General features: G+C 38.2%; 1 protein-coding gene across 1 annotated transcript; it reads left to right on the top strand.

Moving 5' to 3' along the window:
* Nucleotides 1–277: 277 nt before the first annotated feature.
* On the top strand, nucleotides 278–14,834 carry LOC118804005 (nitric oxide synthase, inducible-like). The gene is made up of 26 exons (XM_036564596.1): nucleotides 278–385; nucleotides 994–1,084; nucleotides 1,224–1,316; nucleotides 1,710–1,858; nucleotides 2,103–2,265; nucleotides 2,354–2,445; nucleotides 2,675–2,816; nucleotides 2,972–3,111; nucleotides 6,503–6,677; nucleotides 6,784–6,885; nucleotides 7,046–7,240; nucleotides 7,906–7,991; nucleotides 8,114–8,258; nucleotides 8,345–8,449; nucleotides 9,550–9,599; nucleotides 9,681–9,855; nucleotides 9,970–10,090; nucleotides 11,040–11,118; nucleotides 11,222–11,412; nucleotides 11,618–11,784; nucleotides 12,253–12,463; nucleotides 12,582–12,669; nucleotides 12,802–12,923; nucleotides 13,054–13,202; nucleotides 13,501–13,692; nucleotides 14,585–14,834. The coding sequence occupies exons 2-26, from the start codon at nucleotides 1,016–1,018 to the stop codon at nucleotides 14,621–14,623; spliced, it is 3,240 nt and encodes a 1,079-aa protein (XP_036420489.1). The 5' UTR covers nucleotides 278–385; nucleotides 994–1,015; the 3' UTR covers nucleotides 14,624–14,834.
* The last annotated feature ends 748 nt before the right edge of the window (nucleotides 14,835–15,582 follow it).

Here is a 15,582-nt window from a genome sequence, read left to right as displayed (position 1 = left end):
CAATCCTCTGTCTGTGAACTCCTGAAAGCAAAAAAAAAGGGCCCCCCTTCTTGCTCTTTCAGGATTTTGCAATTGTGGTTGTGGATTCGATGTGGTGTAATGCTGAATTGTTTATGCTAATTGTAATGCTTTGACTTTTACTTTCAGTTTATTTCTGTCATGGGCGTCATTTCATAATTGGATGGCAGCTAACTGCACAACACTCTCAGACCACTCTCAGAAAACTGTCCCACCCTCCCCAAAAAAAGCATGTGACCACAAATGCCTGAGAATCGAATTCAAGTTTTACCTAATTCCAAAGTAGCAGCAGCCTATAAAAGCCTGTAAAGTTTCATACGCTGCTAGTGCTGCACTCTGACGTCTAACAGAGGACTGAAGATTAAAGGTAAATGCTGGTCGCTTTTTTCATTTTTCTTGTAGGAGAGAATATTTTGTTTTCATTATTATTATTTATTATTATTATTATTATTATTAAGTTTTCATTTTAATTTATATACAACTGTATATATAGCTGTGTGCAAAGGTTTGCACTGCCCTGGTCAAATGACATGTTTTGTTGATTTTCTAAGTGAAAATAAGTTGACACATCCTCTACAGAGAACACACTTAAATATGGCATTCTAGTCATTTTAGTGCACAATTTATATTAATTTGCTGAATTTAACAGTTTGAAAAAAAATGAAACATTAAATTAAAAATGTGTTATAACTTTATCTTAAATTCAATCAATAAAAATTAATTGTGCATTAAAATGTGCAGATGTGTGTTCACTGTATAGGATGTATCTTAGATCATGTCATTTGACCAGAGACCCTACTATTATAATTATTATTATTAATATTATTGTTATTATTATTATTGTTATTATTATTATTATTATTATTATTATTATTATTATTACACCTACTACTACCACTACCACTACTACTACTACTAATAATAATAATGGAGTAGTGTAACATCCTGTTTTCTGATTTTCCACTTGGGCATTAGGCTGAAGGCATCATAACAGTAGATGCTGGTCATGGGGAAGAAACTCTTTCAAGATCATACAAAGGAGCTCCAGCACACTCAGCTCAACAAGGTCAGTGAAAACCGCTAAAAATAACAAATGATTATTGATTTATTGTGACCAAAACAAACCAGCCTAAATAAACATAAAGAAATAAATGAGTGTATGGATGTGATCTTATCTTCCGTGTTCGTTATCTTTCTCTCCACAGCTGGCAATCAGTCGGTGTCCAGCATCAATCCATATGAGAAACTTCCAGAATGGCTCAAGACACCAGGACACCCTTTACCACCGAGCTGTCAAGGTGGGTCACATCACTGCACCCACACACTGACTTATACTATACTAAACAGTCAGTTTTAAATGATGCAGTGATCTCAATGTTAGACAAAATGTTCGAGAACATGTTATTGGTCTCAGTACACTCATCATGTTATGCATATAACATGCATGCATGCAAATAAATGGTAAGACAAAAACTAGTGAGTAAGACAAAACTAGGCTTTTCAGCTAAAAAAAAATAATTAAATAAAAGTCTTGGCTTTACTAGGTTGAAGTGGTTGTAGTTGAGTCTTCTTGTTGATGGAATCCTCATCAGCTAACATCTACACCTATAATACTGAATTAACTCTTACAGTGTTGCATCAACATCTACTGTGTTCAAAACCCCTGTTTTTTTATGTGTGTGTCCTTCTAGAATCAATCTTGCAAACCCAAAGTGTGTGAGGGTTCAATTATGAATCCAAAGTCTCTAATCCGCTGCCCCCCTGTTTCCCCACCAACCCCCAACGAGCTGCTCACTCAGGCCATCGATTTCATCAACCAGTACTACAAATCTTTCAAAACGTAAGTTTTCTCATGCATTACATGAATGATGAACGTGAGATTGAATAGCAATGTATATAAAGTCATATGCAAAAGTTTGAACACCCCTGGTCAAACTACATGTTATGTTGGTTTTCTATCCTCTACAGAAAAGACACTTAAATATGGTATTTTTCTGCCAAAATTTAGTGCATAATTTCTATTTAACACGTTGAAAAAAACATGTAATTTGAACAACACATTTTTGCATAACTTTGTAATGCAGGCCAAAAATAGAGGAGCACTTGGCCCGTGTTGATGAGGTGGCCCGAGAGATTGATGCCACAGGAACTTATCAGCTCACCACAGAAGAACTAGCGTTTGGTGCCAAACAGGCCTGGAGGAATGCGCCGAGGTGCATTGGTAGGATTCAGTGGGCCAATTTACAGGTACAAAATATTTGTTGGCTCACATTGAGCTCTAACTACACGTAAATACATTCTCACCAACATGACTGTGTCTGTATTTCCTCCTCAGTTGTTTGATGGACGTAAATGCAAGACAGCAGAGGACATGTTTCAGTTCCTGTGTGCTCATCTCAAATTTGCCACCAATGGAGGCAACCTGAGGTATGCTGATCATTTTGCTGGAAAATTCTGATGTGATACTGCTTGTCTTGTTCTTGTTGTCTCCTTGGTTCTTCCCCTAATACCAGTATAAATTTTTATGTTGTTGTTTAGTAGTAATCATTTGTTTTCGATTTAAAAATCAGACATGAGGCCACTTTGTGCAATATGTTGTTATTATTATTATTATTATTATTACAAAATAACATTGTGTTTATGGTTTATTTTGCAGATCAGCCATCACTGTGTTTCCGCAAAGAACTGATGGAGAGCATGATTTCCGTGTCTGGAACAGTCAGCTCATCAGATATGCTGGCTATCAGATGGAAGATGGCAGTGTGATAGGGGATCCTGCTAATATGGAATTCACAGAGGTATCCGTATTAAGTCACAGTTCAACTAATACTGGCTTTGTAGACGTGTCATGCAACATATGGTGCGATAACTCAGCTAATATTCATTTATTCCTTTGCAACATCTGTTTTTGCACACTGCACCTGTTCAATATCAAATCTCTATGTTCCTACAGCTTTGTGTCCAGCTTGGATGGACACCAAAGTATGGCCTCTTTGATGTGCTGCCACTGGTCCTGCAGGCTAATGGAGAGGATCCAGAACTTTTTGAGATTCCTCCAGAGTTGATTCTGGAGGTTCAGATGGAACACCCGCAGTAAGTGATGAGCATAAAAATTTCTTAACACATTCTGTGTGGGGTTTTCTATGCAAGAGAAACTTCTGAATGGAGCTGCTTTTGCTTATATAATGGCTTCTTACCATTCAACTGTGGTTTTATAAGGTCTTTAAGACCCTATGTAAAATATTTCAAGCCAAGCTCTTTTAACATTGAACCATATGGGGTAATATTTAATGAAGTATACTTAATTATAACTGAGCATACTAAGCATAATTTTGGTACTTTGAAGAGTCTGTATAGGTGTGCCTCAGTTATTGAAGGGGAAGTTTCAATAATTTTCAAACGTTTCTGCATTATTCCATGTTCAAGATGTAAACAAGAGAAACTTAAGGAGTCAGAATTGTTCACATGTGAGGTTGGAGATTGAATAGTAATGTATAGGGGTGCGGGAAAAAATCGATTCTTAGATGCATCGCGATGCGGACGTGAACGATTCTGAAATTCAAGAAAATTCACAAATGTCAAAAATCGATTTTCTGAATATTTAATTTATACCGTAATGTTGACGGAACGCAAAAGGCGGAACTTTGAAGTGCGGAAGTGCAGCGCCCGGACAGTCTGTGGCAGCACATAACAAAAACACAAGTGGATGAGCGAGAAATCCGACCGGCTCCCTCTGCATTAAAGCCACGTTAGGTCAGGAGTCACAACACAAATGTTAACATTTTGTCCTTTCAACAAAAATCAAACCACCTTGAGAGCCGCAACATTTAATGTCCAGTATGTCTTAGTATGTGCTGATGTCCTAGTATAGACTAAACAATATAAACGAAAACGCAGATTTACTCTGCTCTGCTTTAAGCTTCAGCTATAGCTGCTTTCCTCCCATCTCCGCCAGAAAACCTTTCCTCAGAAGTTGATCAGTTAAATGTCTCTCAACGTTCGACTGTTTTACGAGGCTGAAGACGCTTCTTATTCTCCAGCTTCTTGTTCGAATTTACCCGTTCCACCTTAAATTCTAACCAAATGCGGCACCATTTAAGGTGGAACGGGAGAATTCGAAAGAGAAGCGACTTCAGCTTCGCCACTTTTTAGTGTGTGACAGTCTCTCGTTACAGATTTAACGTACCAGGAAACCAACTGCGCTGCTTATAAATGCGAATAACGCATCGTTGCTAGGTTACCTGCAGTCTGCAGGCCGGTTCTCAGTCGTTGCGAAACAGGGCTTTCGCGCTGTGTTGCACACGAGCCGTGGATATTTTACTGACACAGCGACCCCCCCGTCTCTACAACGAGACCAAAACCGAAGTTATAAAATCACTAAAGAAAACGAAAAGGTACATGCACGGTGTTGTAAGGCTAAATATTATTTATTATTATTTTTCAGGTTTTCCACTATTTTACCTTTATCAACGTTACATATAAAACTTAGAAGACACATGTAGGGCCACTGTTTATTTTGGATAAATATTGGCTATATTTGTGTTGTAGACATCATAACCCCTGGTTCCTAACACCATCACTGTAAAGAAATCTGAGTTAGTAATTTTCTCATAATACACCATTCTACACCAAACCACTCTGAATGAGTTTGTTTACATCTCAACGATTAAATAATACAAAAATTTTAGAAAAATAGGTGGAATTCCCCTATAAGTTCAAGCACAGGTGCTTACCTTAGAACAGTGGTAACCATTGCCACCACATGGTCACTCATCACCAGATGGCATTTGGTATTTGCCAGCAGAAACATCTATTTACCACCAGAACGTATAGATCTATGGACATTTAAGTGGGTGTGATCCTGTAGCATTGTTGCTTAAAATGGCTTTGAAATTCCAATGACGTACCATGCTTTCTGCATTCTTTCCTGATGGGAACTTGAACCTTATTCAAGCAGTGTTCCCCAAAACAAAGTGCATGAGAAACATGTGCAGCAGGTTTGTAGGTTTCGTAAACAAAAAGCTGTTGGGTGATTAACAAGTCTGTAAGTGTTTACTGCACAAAAGTACAGAACATTGTTTTGATGAGATGATATGAGACTCAAACCGATCCAGTGTCAAATCTGTAAAATTGTGTATGTGTTGTGTTTAGTCAAAGTTTGTGCAGGCCTTCTTTAAGGCTCTTAACTGGAGAGCTTAAGGTCTCTCAGGTAGCTTGTGTTCTACTTGAGCTCGTAGTAAAACTCGAGTAAATCTCCTGACTCCATGAACACAAGCATTCCAAGTCATTCCCCTGCCACTGGAGGGTCTACAATAAAAGAACCTTTAAATCAACCAACACTTCATTCTTGAAGATCAGGGTTGAGTGGCAAAGCCTTTAGTCCTCAATAAGACCTGTCTCTTTGCCACATTCTTTCAACCAGACAGAACAAATCAGTTTTTTCAACCCACACCAAGGAGGTCCAATGGTCAGTGAGACTTTCCTGTTCTCAGAATACCTCAACACTTCACCCTGAAAATCTTTTAATTAGCTTCCTTGAGCTCTGTGTGAATTTCAATGAAGTGCTGTCAGCTGGAGCCCACAAGGTGCACCCCAGTCTGCAGTACTGAGAAATGGAACTAGCTGTTACTGAGCAAAGGTTAATCATGGTGGTAATCAGTCATGTCAATAGTAGACGTGGGTAAACATGGGTAAAATGCAACAGCGTAGGTTTGGTTTCAGAATTGTGGGGTCACTATGAAGTTGGAGCAACACCCACTACAAAAAACAGTATAAAATGTTAGCTAGCTAATATTCGCTAATTAAGTGCTCACATTCTGCATTACAATGTTTTCATTGTTTAATATCACTGACATGATTTCGTACAAAGAGTATAGCAGTAATTTTAGGTGGCTAAGTTAAGGAGCTAGCTTAGAAGCAGCAAAATCAAGATCTGTTTGACAATAGCTAACGTTAGTGTTAACGTCAGAAACCGTTAGCATTTCGCTATTTTTCTGGCAATAGCCGAAAACTATGTTATTGAAGTTGGTGCTAATAGAGTGGATTACCTACTCATCAATGACACACATGACTATTTCTTCAGTGGCCTTTTCTGCTCAATAGTTTCCAACAACTGTCTTTCAAGCTAATTTCTTGCCTCTTTGTTTTCACTGTACTAGCCTTCTTTCAGTATGGAAATGGGCACACCCATTTCATACCAATTCATTTATTAGCAGGGTAGTTGACATCAGATGGATCTAATTGAACAATCTATCTTATAATTCTGTGTCTATCATTGAGATTAAGATAGTTGTGCAGCAGAAATAGACCTGTGTCCTGCAACTTCTAGCTAACTTTGAAAGTAGGGGATAAAAACAGAATTTGAAAAGTCAGAGAACATGTTCCCTCTCTTCATTTCACTGATTTGTAAGTAAAATGAACATCTGCAATTTTAGCTTCGATCTTTGAACTCACTGACTGATGGGATTTCCTTTCTATCGTTCAGGTATGAGTGGTTCAAAGATCTGAACCTTAGGTGGTATGCTCTGCCTGCTGTGGCCAACATGTTACTGGAGATTGGTGGTCTTGAGTTTACAGCATGCCCCTTCAATGGCTGGTACATGGGCACTGAGATCGGCGTGAGGGACTTCTGTGACCCACAGCGCTACAACATCCTGGAGGTACTCTTATTTATCTCTCTCTCCATAAAGGAAGAGGTAAAACAGATTTGGTTTACATAACTAATTTATTTCATTATCAATTTATTTCATATTTCTTCTTCTACAGCGAGTTGGTCATTGTATGGGCTTGGAGACACACAGGCTGTCCTCACTGTGGAAAGATGAGGCTCTGGTTGCTATCAATGTTGCTGTAATTCATAGCTTCCAGGTACAGTGTCTATGTACTGATATTTCTGTTCTAAAAAGCAGTGGTTTGTGTTCTTGCAGTGTCTGTATTAGGATTTGTAGAAATTGTAGAAAAATACCTTTGTTAAAGTAGTTGTCAAAGTAGTTCTCAGGTTTTGAATACATCTTTTGTCTTGGTGCAGAAAAATAAGGTGACCATCACTGACCACCACTCTGCAGCTGAGTCCTTCATGAAGCACATGGAGACTGAGGTGCATCTGCGTGGGGGCTGTCCCGCTGACTGGGTCTGGCTGGTGCCACCCATGTCTGGCTCTCTGACCCCAGTGTTCCACCAGGAGATGATCAGCTACATCCTCTCCCCATTCTTCTACTACCAGGTATCATTTAGACTCATACCATGCCTTCAACTTTGAGCCTTTTCAGAAAGTATACAGTTGGATGCAAACGTTTGCACGCCACTGGTCAATTTACATGCCTTGTTGATTTTATAAGTGAAAATAAGTACACATCTTTTACAGAGAACACACTTCTGCACATTTTAATGCACATGTATTATCATGTTGAACATATGAAGAATAAATAAAGAATTTGAAAAAAGAGAGAAAAAGAAAATAAATGTGTTCCATGCCATAGTTATGCCATTTCATAATTTGTTTGTTGTATTTTTTTCGAATACGGTAGAAATTGTGCACTAAACTTGGCAGGAAAATGTTTGGTCTCTTAGTTTGTTGCATGCAGAGGGTGTATTTACCTACTTTCACTTATAAAATTAACAAAGCATGCCATTTGACCGGGGGCGTTCCAACTATACATGGCAAACCTGCACACTAACACAGGATTAAAAGCATCCATCTTAAAATTTGCCACCAAACTTACTGAGAAAATTTCATCTTCATTTATTTAACCATTGTTACCTATAGACATCTATTCCATGAAGTAACCCACTTTTGTGTTTCTTAACCATCATAATAATTACAAGTGAAACGAAACAAAAGTAAAAATGATTTTGTAGGGTTGTTAAAGTTATTTCTGCTGTTTTCAGCCTGACCCCTGGCTAACATATGTATGGAAAGATGAAAAGAGAAGACCGAAGAAACGGAATAGAGTCAGCTTTAAAGGTCTGATAAGGTGAGGCAAAATCATAGTGCTCTTCTTTCTAACAGGATAATGTTTGACAATCTTTATTTTATGATTGTTTTGAACATTTGTGAAATTTTCCATGTGGTAAAGCCTGTACTCTGCTTCTTCAGGGCTGTGGTCTTCTCTCAAACACTCATGCAAAAAGCTTTGGGGAAGAGAGTGCCTTGCACCATTCTCTATGCTACGGAAACAGGGAAATCACAGACTTTTGCCAAGAAGCTCAAGTCAGTGCTCAGCTGCGCCTTCAACCCCAGGGTAACAGCCTATACAATATATCATCATCCTCCAAAAACTGAAATGTCAACTGAATGAGCTTAATTGTCCTGCATTTTCTGATTAAGCTACTATGCACGGAGGACTATGATTTCCATGAGCTTGAGAAGGAGTGTCTTCTGATGGTGGTGACCAGCACCTTTGGCAATGGAGACTGTCCAGGAAATGGAGAGGTGTGAACTCTTTTTTTAATGCAATCATGTAGTAATTAAATTCAGCACAATAAGTGAATAAAAATGTAAAAGATATTAATAAATAGAGATCAATACTAAGGTCACTAGAAGAATCAAAAACACGCTTAATATCTTCATACTGAACGGCAGGAATAAAAGTTGGAAAGTCATTTTTCAGTCTCAGTCCAAAAAGTTCTCACATATTCACAGGGAAAAAAGTGTTCAGTGGTTCCACATTGTGGATGACAAAAGCTTCAAGAAGTATTTTAAAACCAAATGTACCACAAAGAAAAACATTAGCAGGATAAATAGATGAGTGAATCTTAAAGTGAGTATCCTTTACTTTGGGAGGGAGTGGATGTTTGAGGCATTCTGTAACAACCTTGACCCACACAATGGGTCTTTCCTTGTTATAACAAAAAGCCCTTTTGAACCCCACAACTAAAATTTTATGTATAGCCCTCCACACATTGTTACATCCTAAACTCATGAATCCCAGACCATCAATCTGTAGTCTAGGGAGAGATAAGGATATATTAGAATGTTAATGGTACATTTTATCAGCAGAAGCAAGGCAGGAGGATTAAGCTCTACATAGTTTTAACATTACATTTCAATTTAGTCATAAAATCAATAATAGACAAGAAGTCACTATTTTTATCCAGTAAGTCACAAATAAATTGAACCTAATGCTCAAACCAACTTGGTTTAAAAATTAATTTCCTGTTAATAGTGATAATACATTATTCCAAAGCAAAGTGTTATGAGGAAAAAAAAAGTGCTTTAAGATCATTTTCCAGAAATGTAAATCTTGCTGATGAAATCTTGACAGCTTTATTGGGAGTTTAGATAACTCAAAATCACATCAATCAAAATCAAGTCCTCCACACTTATTGAATAAACTATTTGGGATATAGAACCATGTAGAAGTGCTCTCCGTTAGGGGAGGTGTGAACTCAATCATTTAAGAAAACTCATTTACAAGTCTCTATCTTTAGTTATTGTCATTTAGACACTTCTAGAGTGACTCTTGCAATTATTATTAAGGACACTGCCAGTGTTCAGGATCCGTTTCATGTTGTTTTTTTTTCTTTTTCAAGAGTTTCAAGAAGCACCTTTTCAGCATTAAAAACCTCCAAAACAAAGTCAGGTTAGTCATTAAAGTAGTACTAATCTGTTGAAAAGCTATATTTTAAGAACGGTAGTTCTGACTCATGTCTCCTTCACACAGGTACTGTGTTTTCGGCCTGGGTTCTCGAATGTACCCGCAGTTTTGTGCATTTGCCCATGCTGTGGATGATAAGTTTGCAGAGTTGGGAGCCAAGCGTGTGACCTCCATAGGAGAGGGAGATGAGCTGAATGGGCAGGAAGAGGCTTTCTCTGCCTGGGCTTGCACTGCATTCAAGGTTAGTAAGGCACCTTTCATCTTTGAAAAAATTACAAAAACAAAACAATACAACAGCACTTTCAGCAGCAATTGCATTGTCACTCAGTAAATGGCCTTAATTTTCCTGCTGCAGGCTGCGTGTAAGGAGTTTGGCATTGAGGGTCAGCTGTCAGGGGCTGAGCATCTAACAGACAGCTGGGACCCTCAGAGGCACAGAGTTCAACCTGATAGTTCGACCTTGGACCGTATCTCAGGTAACACTTCAGAACAGAAAATATGCAACATTAATGAAAAATCCTGAATTAAATCTTTGGGAATGCCAATAATTGTTAACGTAGACTGTATGTAGAAGATCGGATGTTGGAAACCGAGGGCCAGATCATGCACATTCGTGGTGCAGGGTTTCAAAGTTGCAGTAAAATTGTGGAGTCCACAACATGTTTGAAACTAAAGAGAAAAGAGTTTGCAACCTACCAAAATACTTTAAAGGGCAGTGATCCTACTAAAAAAGTTAAGTCTGGGAAAGTCAATGCCAGAGGAGTAATTACTTGAAATGTGTAATCAGTTGCACCTCCAGTATCTCTTCTCATGTTTTTTACAAAGTATATACAGCACTGTGAAATAGTCAGAGACCTGGGATGACCCTTCATTTTCCAGTCAAAACAGCCATTAAGTAAAAATGCATAATATATATATATATATATATATATATATATATATATATATATATATATATATATATATATGTATATATTTTTTTACAGAAAATTACACAGAAGCTTCTACAACTAAATATAATATAAAAATTCAGTACTTAATGTGTCCACCCATCAGCTTTTTGACAGCTTCTGTCCTTTTTGGGAGACTTGCTTTCAGTTTTTCAAAGAAATCTGCAGGAATATTTTTCCACACCTCCAAAGTTCAGTCTTAGAAGTTGGTTTGATGTTCTGCTTCTCCTTTCAGACACACAGCATTGAGCAGTCTTCCTTACAGTGGAGGGAATTTGCATAGTATTAAACATAGCACATAAAATGCTCATTTAGACTTGCATATATTACATGCAAGCTTTTTTGAGTAGAATGCATTCTATTTGCACCTCAAACCTGATGTAAAAGGGTTAGTAGATCTAGCCCTGAGTTTTCAGAAGTTGCTAATTGTAGAGCTTTACTTGTGTAGAAACCCCTGTTTTATCTTTCCTCACAGCTCTCTCAGCGCTCCACTCTAAGACTGTGTTTCCTATGACGCTGAAGACAAGAAAGAACTTACAAAGTCCATGGTCAAGGTTGGCTCTCAAGCGTGAAACATTGTATTTGAAGAAAGCCCTTCTGTTTTCAAGCACTATGTTCTTTGTTTTGTGTGTTTTTACCAAGTGACTTTGTTTGCAGACGTTCTACCATACTGGTAGAGCTGCAGATAGATGGAAGAAAAGGCGTTCTGAACTACACTCCAGGGGATCATGTAGGTGTTTTCCCAGGCAACTCACCTGAGCTGGTCACTGGCATTCTGAAGCACCTCCCTGATGCTCCTCCCATCAATCAGAGTCTCCGTCTTGAGTACCTCCCTGACTCCAGTTTAGGTAATAATCCATCCGTCGTCTACATTATAGCAGACCGATCATAGCAGCCGAGCACCAGTGATCATAGTGATCATAGTGAATCATAGATAATTATAGATTTTCTGTATGGGTGACAAGGCTGAAGTCATGGAGAGCATATTGTCAATGGTTAAGTACTTGGAAATCTTGCTCTATACAATCATAGATCTTTGTGGTATCCTTGCAGGGGGTGAAAAGTGGCAGATGGATTCACGTATCCCAGCATGCCCTCTGTCCAAAGCTCTCACATACCTCCTGGATATCACCACTCCACCATCCCAAAGCTTCCTGCGCAAACTCTCACAAATGACCAAGCAGGAAGATAATCGGCAGCGCCTACTGACTCTTGCAAAGGTAATTCATTCTGATTAATGCACGCCACCCAATTATCCAAACCACCCAATAAGACTAATTTTACAGCTAATGCTTTGACTTTGATTTGACTTTGATTTGACTTTTTTCTTGTAAGGTGACTGAACAAAACAAGTAAATACAAAGAAACAAACAAATGAATAATAAAACTGCATAAAACTGAGCTGGATAAACATTATTCAAGGCTTTATGTTTATTTCTGTTTCTACTGCCCAAGTTTAACACTGCTTTTTAAACATAGCCTTGGATTCTTTACTGTGGTGGTGATGGGAACCAGGTGTCATGATGTCTACAACAAAAATATAGCCAGTTGATTTACTATCCAAAATGACCACTGACCCTAAACGTATCTAAAGCGAAATTTAACTGCACAGAAACCTTAAAAAACAATTATCTTGAAACCTTCTGATTTCTGTGAAGGATTTTACAAATTGTAGCAATTTTTTGCAGGACTTCAAGAGTTACTCAGAATGGAAATCATTCCGTAGGCCCAACTTCCTGGAGGTTCTGGAGGAGTTCCCATCCCTGGAGGTCTCTCCAGCCTTCCTCCTCAGCCAGCTGCCCCTGCTGAAGCCCCGCCTCTACTCCATTAGCTCCTCCCCTGACCTTCACCCACATGAGCTCCACCTTACTGTATCTGTGGTCAACTACCACACCCAAGGTAAAGAAGAATCTACACGCAGTACAAGTGTCTCTACACAGTAGACGCACACATCTACTGATTATCACTCATCACCTGAAAGTCTGTGAATCATATTTGTTTTTTTTACTCTGAACAGATGGGCAGGGTCCTCTGCATCATGGTGTCTGCAGCACGTGGCTCAACACCCTCAAAGAAGGACAAATGGTGCCCTGCTTTATTCATGGGTACAAGCTACATGTTTAATTACTTTATGTTTAAGTGTGACTTTATTAGTACTTGCAGATTCTTTTTCAAATATCAGGATGCCTTTTCAAACATTTGCTATTTATTTATTGGTTTTCTAATGGTGATTTCAGATCTAGTAGTTTCCACCTTCCATCAGATCCCAGTTCTCCTACTATTCTAATAGGAGCTGGCAGTGGCATTGCCCCCTTCCGCAGCTTCTGGCAACAGCGCTTCCACGACATGAAAAAGACAGGTACTCACAGCACCAGCTCCTAGATACACAGTCTGTTTTCAGAATAAATCTCTTTTTTAAAAATTGTAAAACCTGTTTATTTGGTATCAACTAAAATCTTTTCTTGAGAATATGTAAATTTTGCTTGCAGGTTTGAAAGGGAGTCCAATGATGCTGGTGTTTGGCTGTCGTGGCGCAGACACAGATCATCTGTATAAGGAGGAGACTTATGACATGAGAGAAAACGGCACTCTGAAGAGCATCACTCCAGCGTACTCTCGCCAGTCTGGTCACCCCAAGGTATTTCTCCCACATCACACCTCACCTGCCTAGTCAAGTTACATCTCACCTGACTAAAGATTGAATAAGTAGCATACCTAACTAAATAATACATGTATGTAGGTATATGAAGTGTATGTGAATTTGTATGTGAAGTATTTGAGGGAATAACTTTTCATTATGTTCTATGCAGCAGCACACTGGCTATTGCTGTCAGTTTCCTAATGGCAAATGTGTGCTACACTGTAGTGCTTATAATGCAAAAACATTGACACATGTTTGAGCATAATTTACTTTCATTATCGCTCTTTTTGTCCAGGTATATGTTCAAGACATCCTGAAGAAGCAGCTTAGTGAAGAGGTTTGGCAGGTCCTTCACAGCGGTGGTCATGTGTATGTGTGTGGGGGCATGAACATGGCCCGGGACGTAGCACACACCATACAGGAGATCCTGGTTAGCCGACTGGGCATAACTTTGACAGATGCTGGAGGATATCTGGAACAGCTAAAGGTGACCACTCACGATGATAGGCCCTTTTGTCTTCTTAGTGTTGCATATACATGTAGTTATTTCTTTTAAAGGTTGTATTACACCTCAAGGTAAGGATGTGATAATATCCTTATCCTGATTATAAAGCTGGGCATTCTATGGCAACTGCACTCCCTGCAGTCCCTGAAGATTTCAACACAGCCCAAGAGAGCTTTATCTTATCTCATCCTACTTTAGTTTTTTTCACCTTTGTTGCTAGAATCACCAGATTTCTACATTTTCTGACTAGAGCATGTACCCTCTATTGCTTTTCATCATGTCTTCAAAATTGACTATACGAGCTAGTCTGGAGAAAGTTCATTTCAACACCTCACAACCTTACAGTTGGTGTTCCCCAGGGTTCAGTATTTGGTCCACTTTTATTCTTTTATACTTTTTTATGTGTACTAAAGTACCGAGGTCAGTTCCATGTTATTCCCTTAATGAGATCACTCTACTGGCTCCCTGATGCAGCAAAGATCAAATACAAAACTTGTGTCCTTGCTTTCCATAAACCTAGGCAGTGGAATAAGTTTCCGTATTAGGTCTGAATTGAAAGTTACATTTACAAAGTTAAAATTACTGTCAAATGAGAATAAATACAAAATGTTCTTTCCAAAATAAATATAGAAAGCGCTTATTTCAAAATAAAATGGACTCATTTAGAGAGTCATTTTCCCAACATTCATATCTTTTGTTCTATTGCCTTGGAGTCTTATTGGAGGTCATTTTTTCTGCCTTGTCTTAGTTTACACAGTTTCACAAGTGAAACAAGAATGAATTGTAATACATTCTAAAAAGTGGAATCGTTTTCTCCTTTTTGAGAAAAACTTTGGTATTTTCCTTTAAATTACTTCATGTTTAATGTTCGCAGGCTGAGAAGAGGTACCATGAGGATATCTTTGGGGGCTAGTTGTAGACCACTTCACCACACTGGAGTAGTGCATCTTGTTCTACAAACAAGGGAGCAGCTCACCTGAGAGAAACACAGTGAAAGATGAAACAACTCACTGAGGTTACAGTCTCATGTCAGATGGGATTTATTTTCAATTATATATTTTTTAATTTTATAATTATACATGTACTTATTGTACTGGTTTTTAAAATGTAATATATGTTTTGGTCTTTATTTACTCCTCTTCCCTCTCTCTGGGTGGTGACACAATTCTTGTTGTGACATAATGGGGTTAGTGCAGATTGCCCTATGCTTTTTATGTAAAGTTAAGAAATTAGAAACATTAAGCACTTTGGGAACGCTGTGTATATGGCTGTGCTTTGCTGCTTTACAATGCACCAGGGCACTAGATTTACTACATTTTTGAGTCCTTTAAGCCTCTGCTTTGCATATCAATGGATCTCATGGATTAGAGTTCTATATCCCTGACATCTTTCTCTTCAGAGCTTCTCACTGCTTATGTACAAACCATCTTCCACATTTTTTCCTACATTTTATATACTTTGCTTATAACCTGTTTGTCAAATTATTCCCTGTGTGAGAATAAAAATGTAAAATAAACATTTATTCCCTGTTCCTGTTTGTGTACAGGTAATTCAGACTAAATCAATCTATCTATCTATCTATCTATCTATCTATCTATCTATCTATCTATCTATCTATCTATCTATCTGTCTATGTCTAATGAAAGGGTTCTCTATTCAATGCCAAAGAAGAACCACTTTTGGTTTCAAAAAAAAAAAAAATCGGTAGGGTACTACTGTAGGGTACTGTTCATAAGGCTACATGCATCATTCACTATAAAGGTTTTGGTAACACTTTCTATGAATGTCACCTTTGTAAGCATCTATAAACACATTCATAACATGTTATAATGCATTCATAAGACATTGTAAACATAGCTATAAATATTCATA

Source organism: Colossoma macropomum, unplaced genomic scaffold (genome assembly GCF_904425465.1).
Source record: "Colossoma macropomum unplaced genomic scaffold, Colossoma_macropomum, whole genome shotgun sequence".
Classification (NCBI taxonomy): Eukaryota; Metazoa; Chordata; class Actinopteri; order Characiformes; family Serrasalmidae; genus Colossoma; species Colossoma macropomum.
The sequence above is the reverse complement of the archived record's forward strand: the minus strand, read 5'-3'. Positions and strand labels throughout refer to the sequence as shown.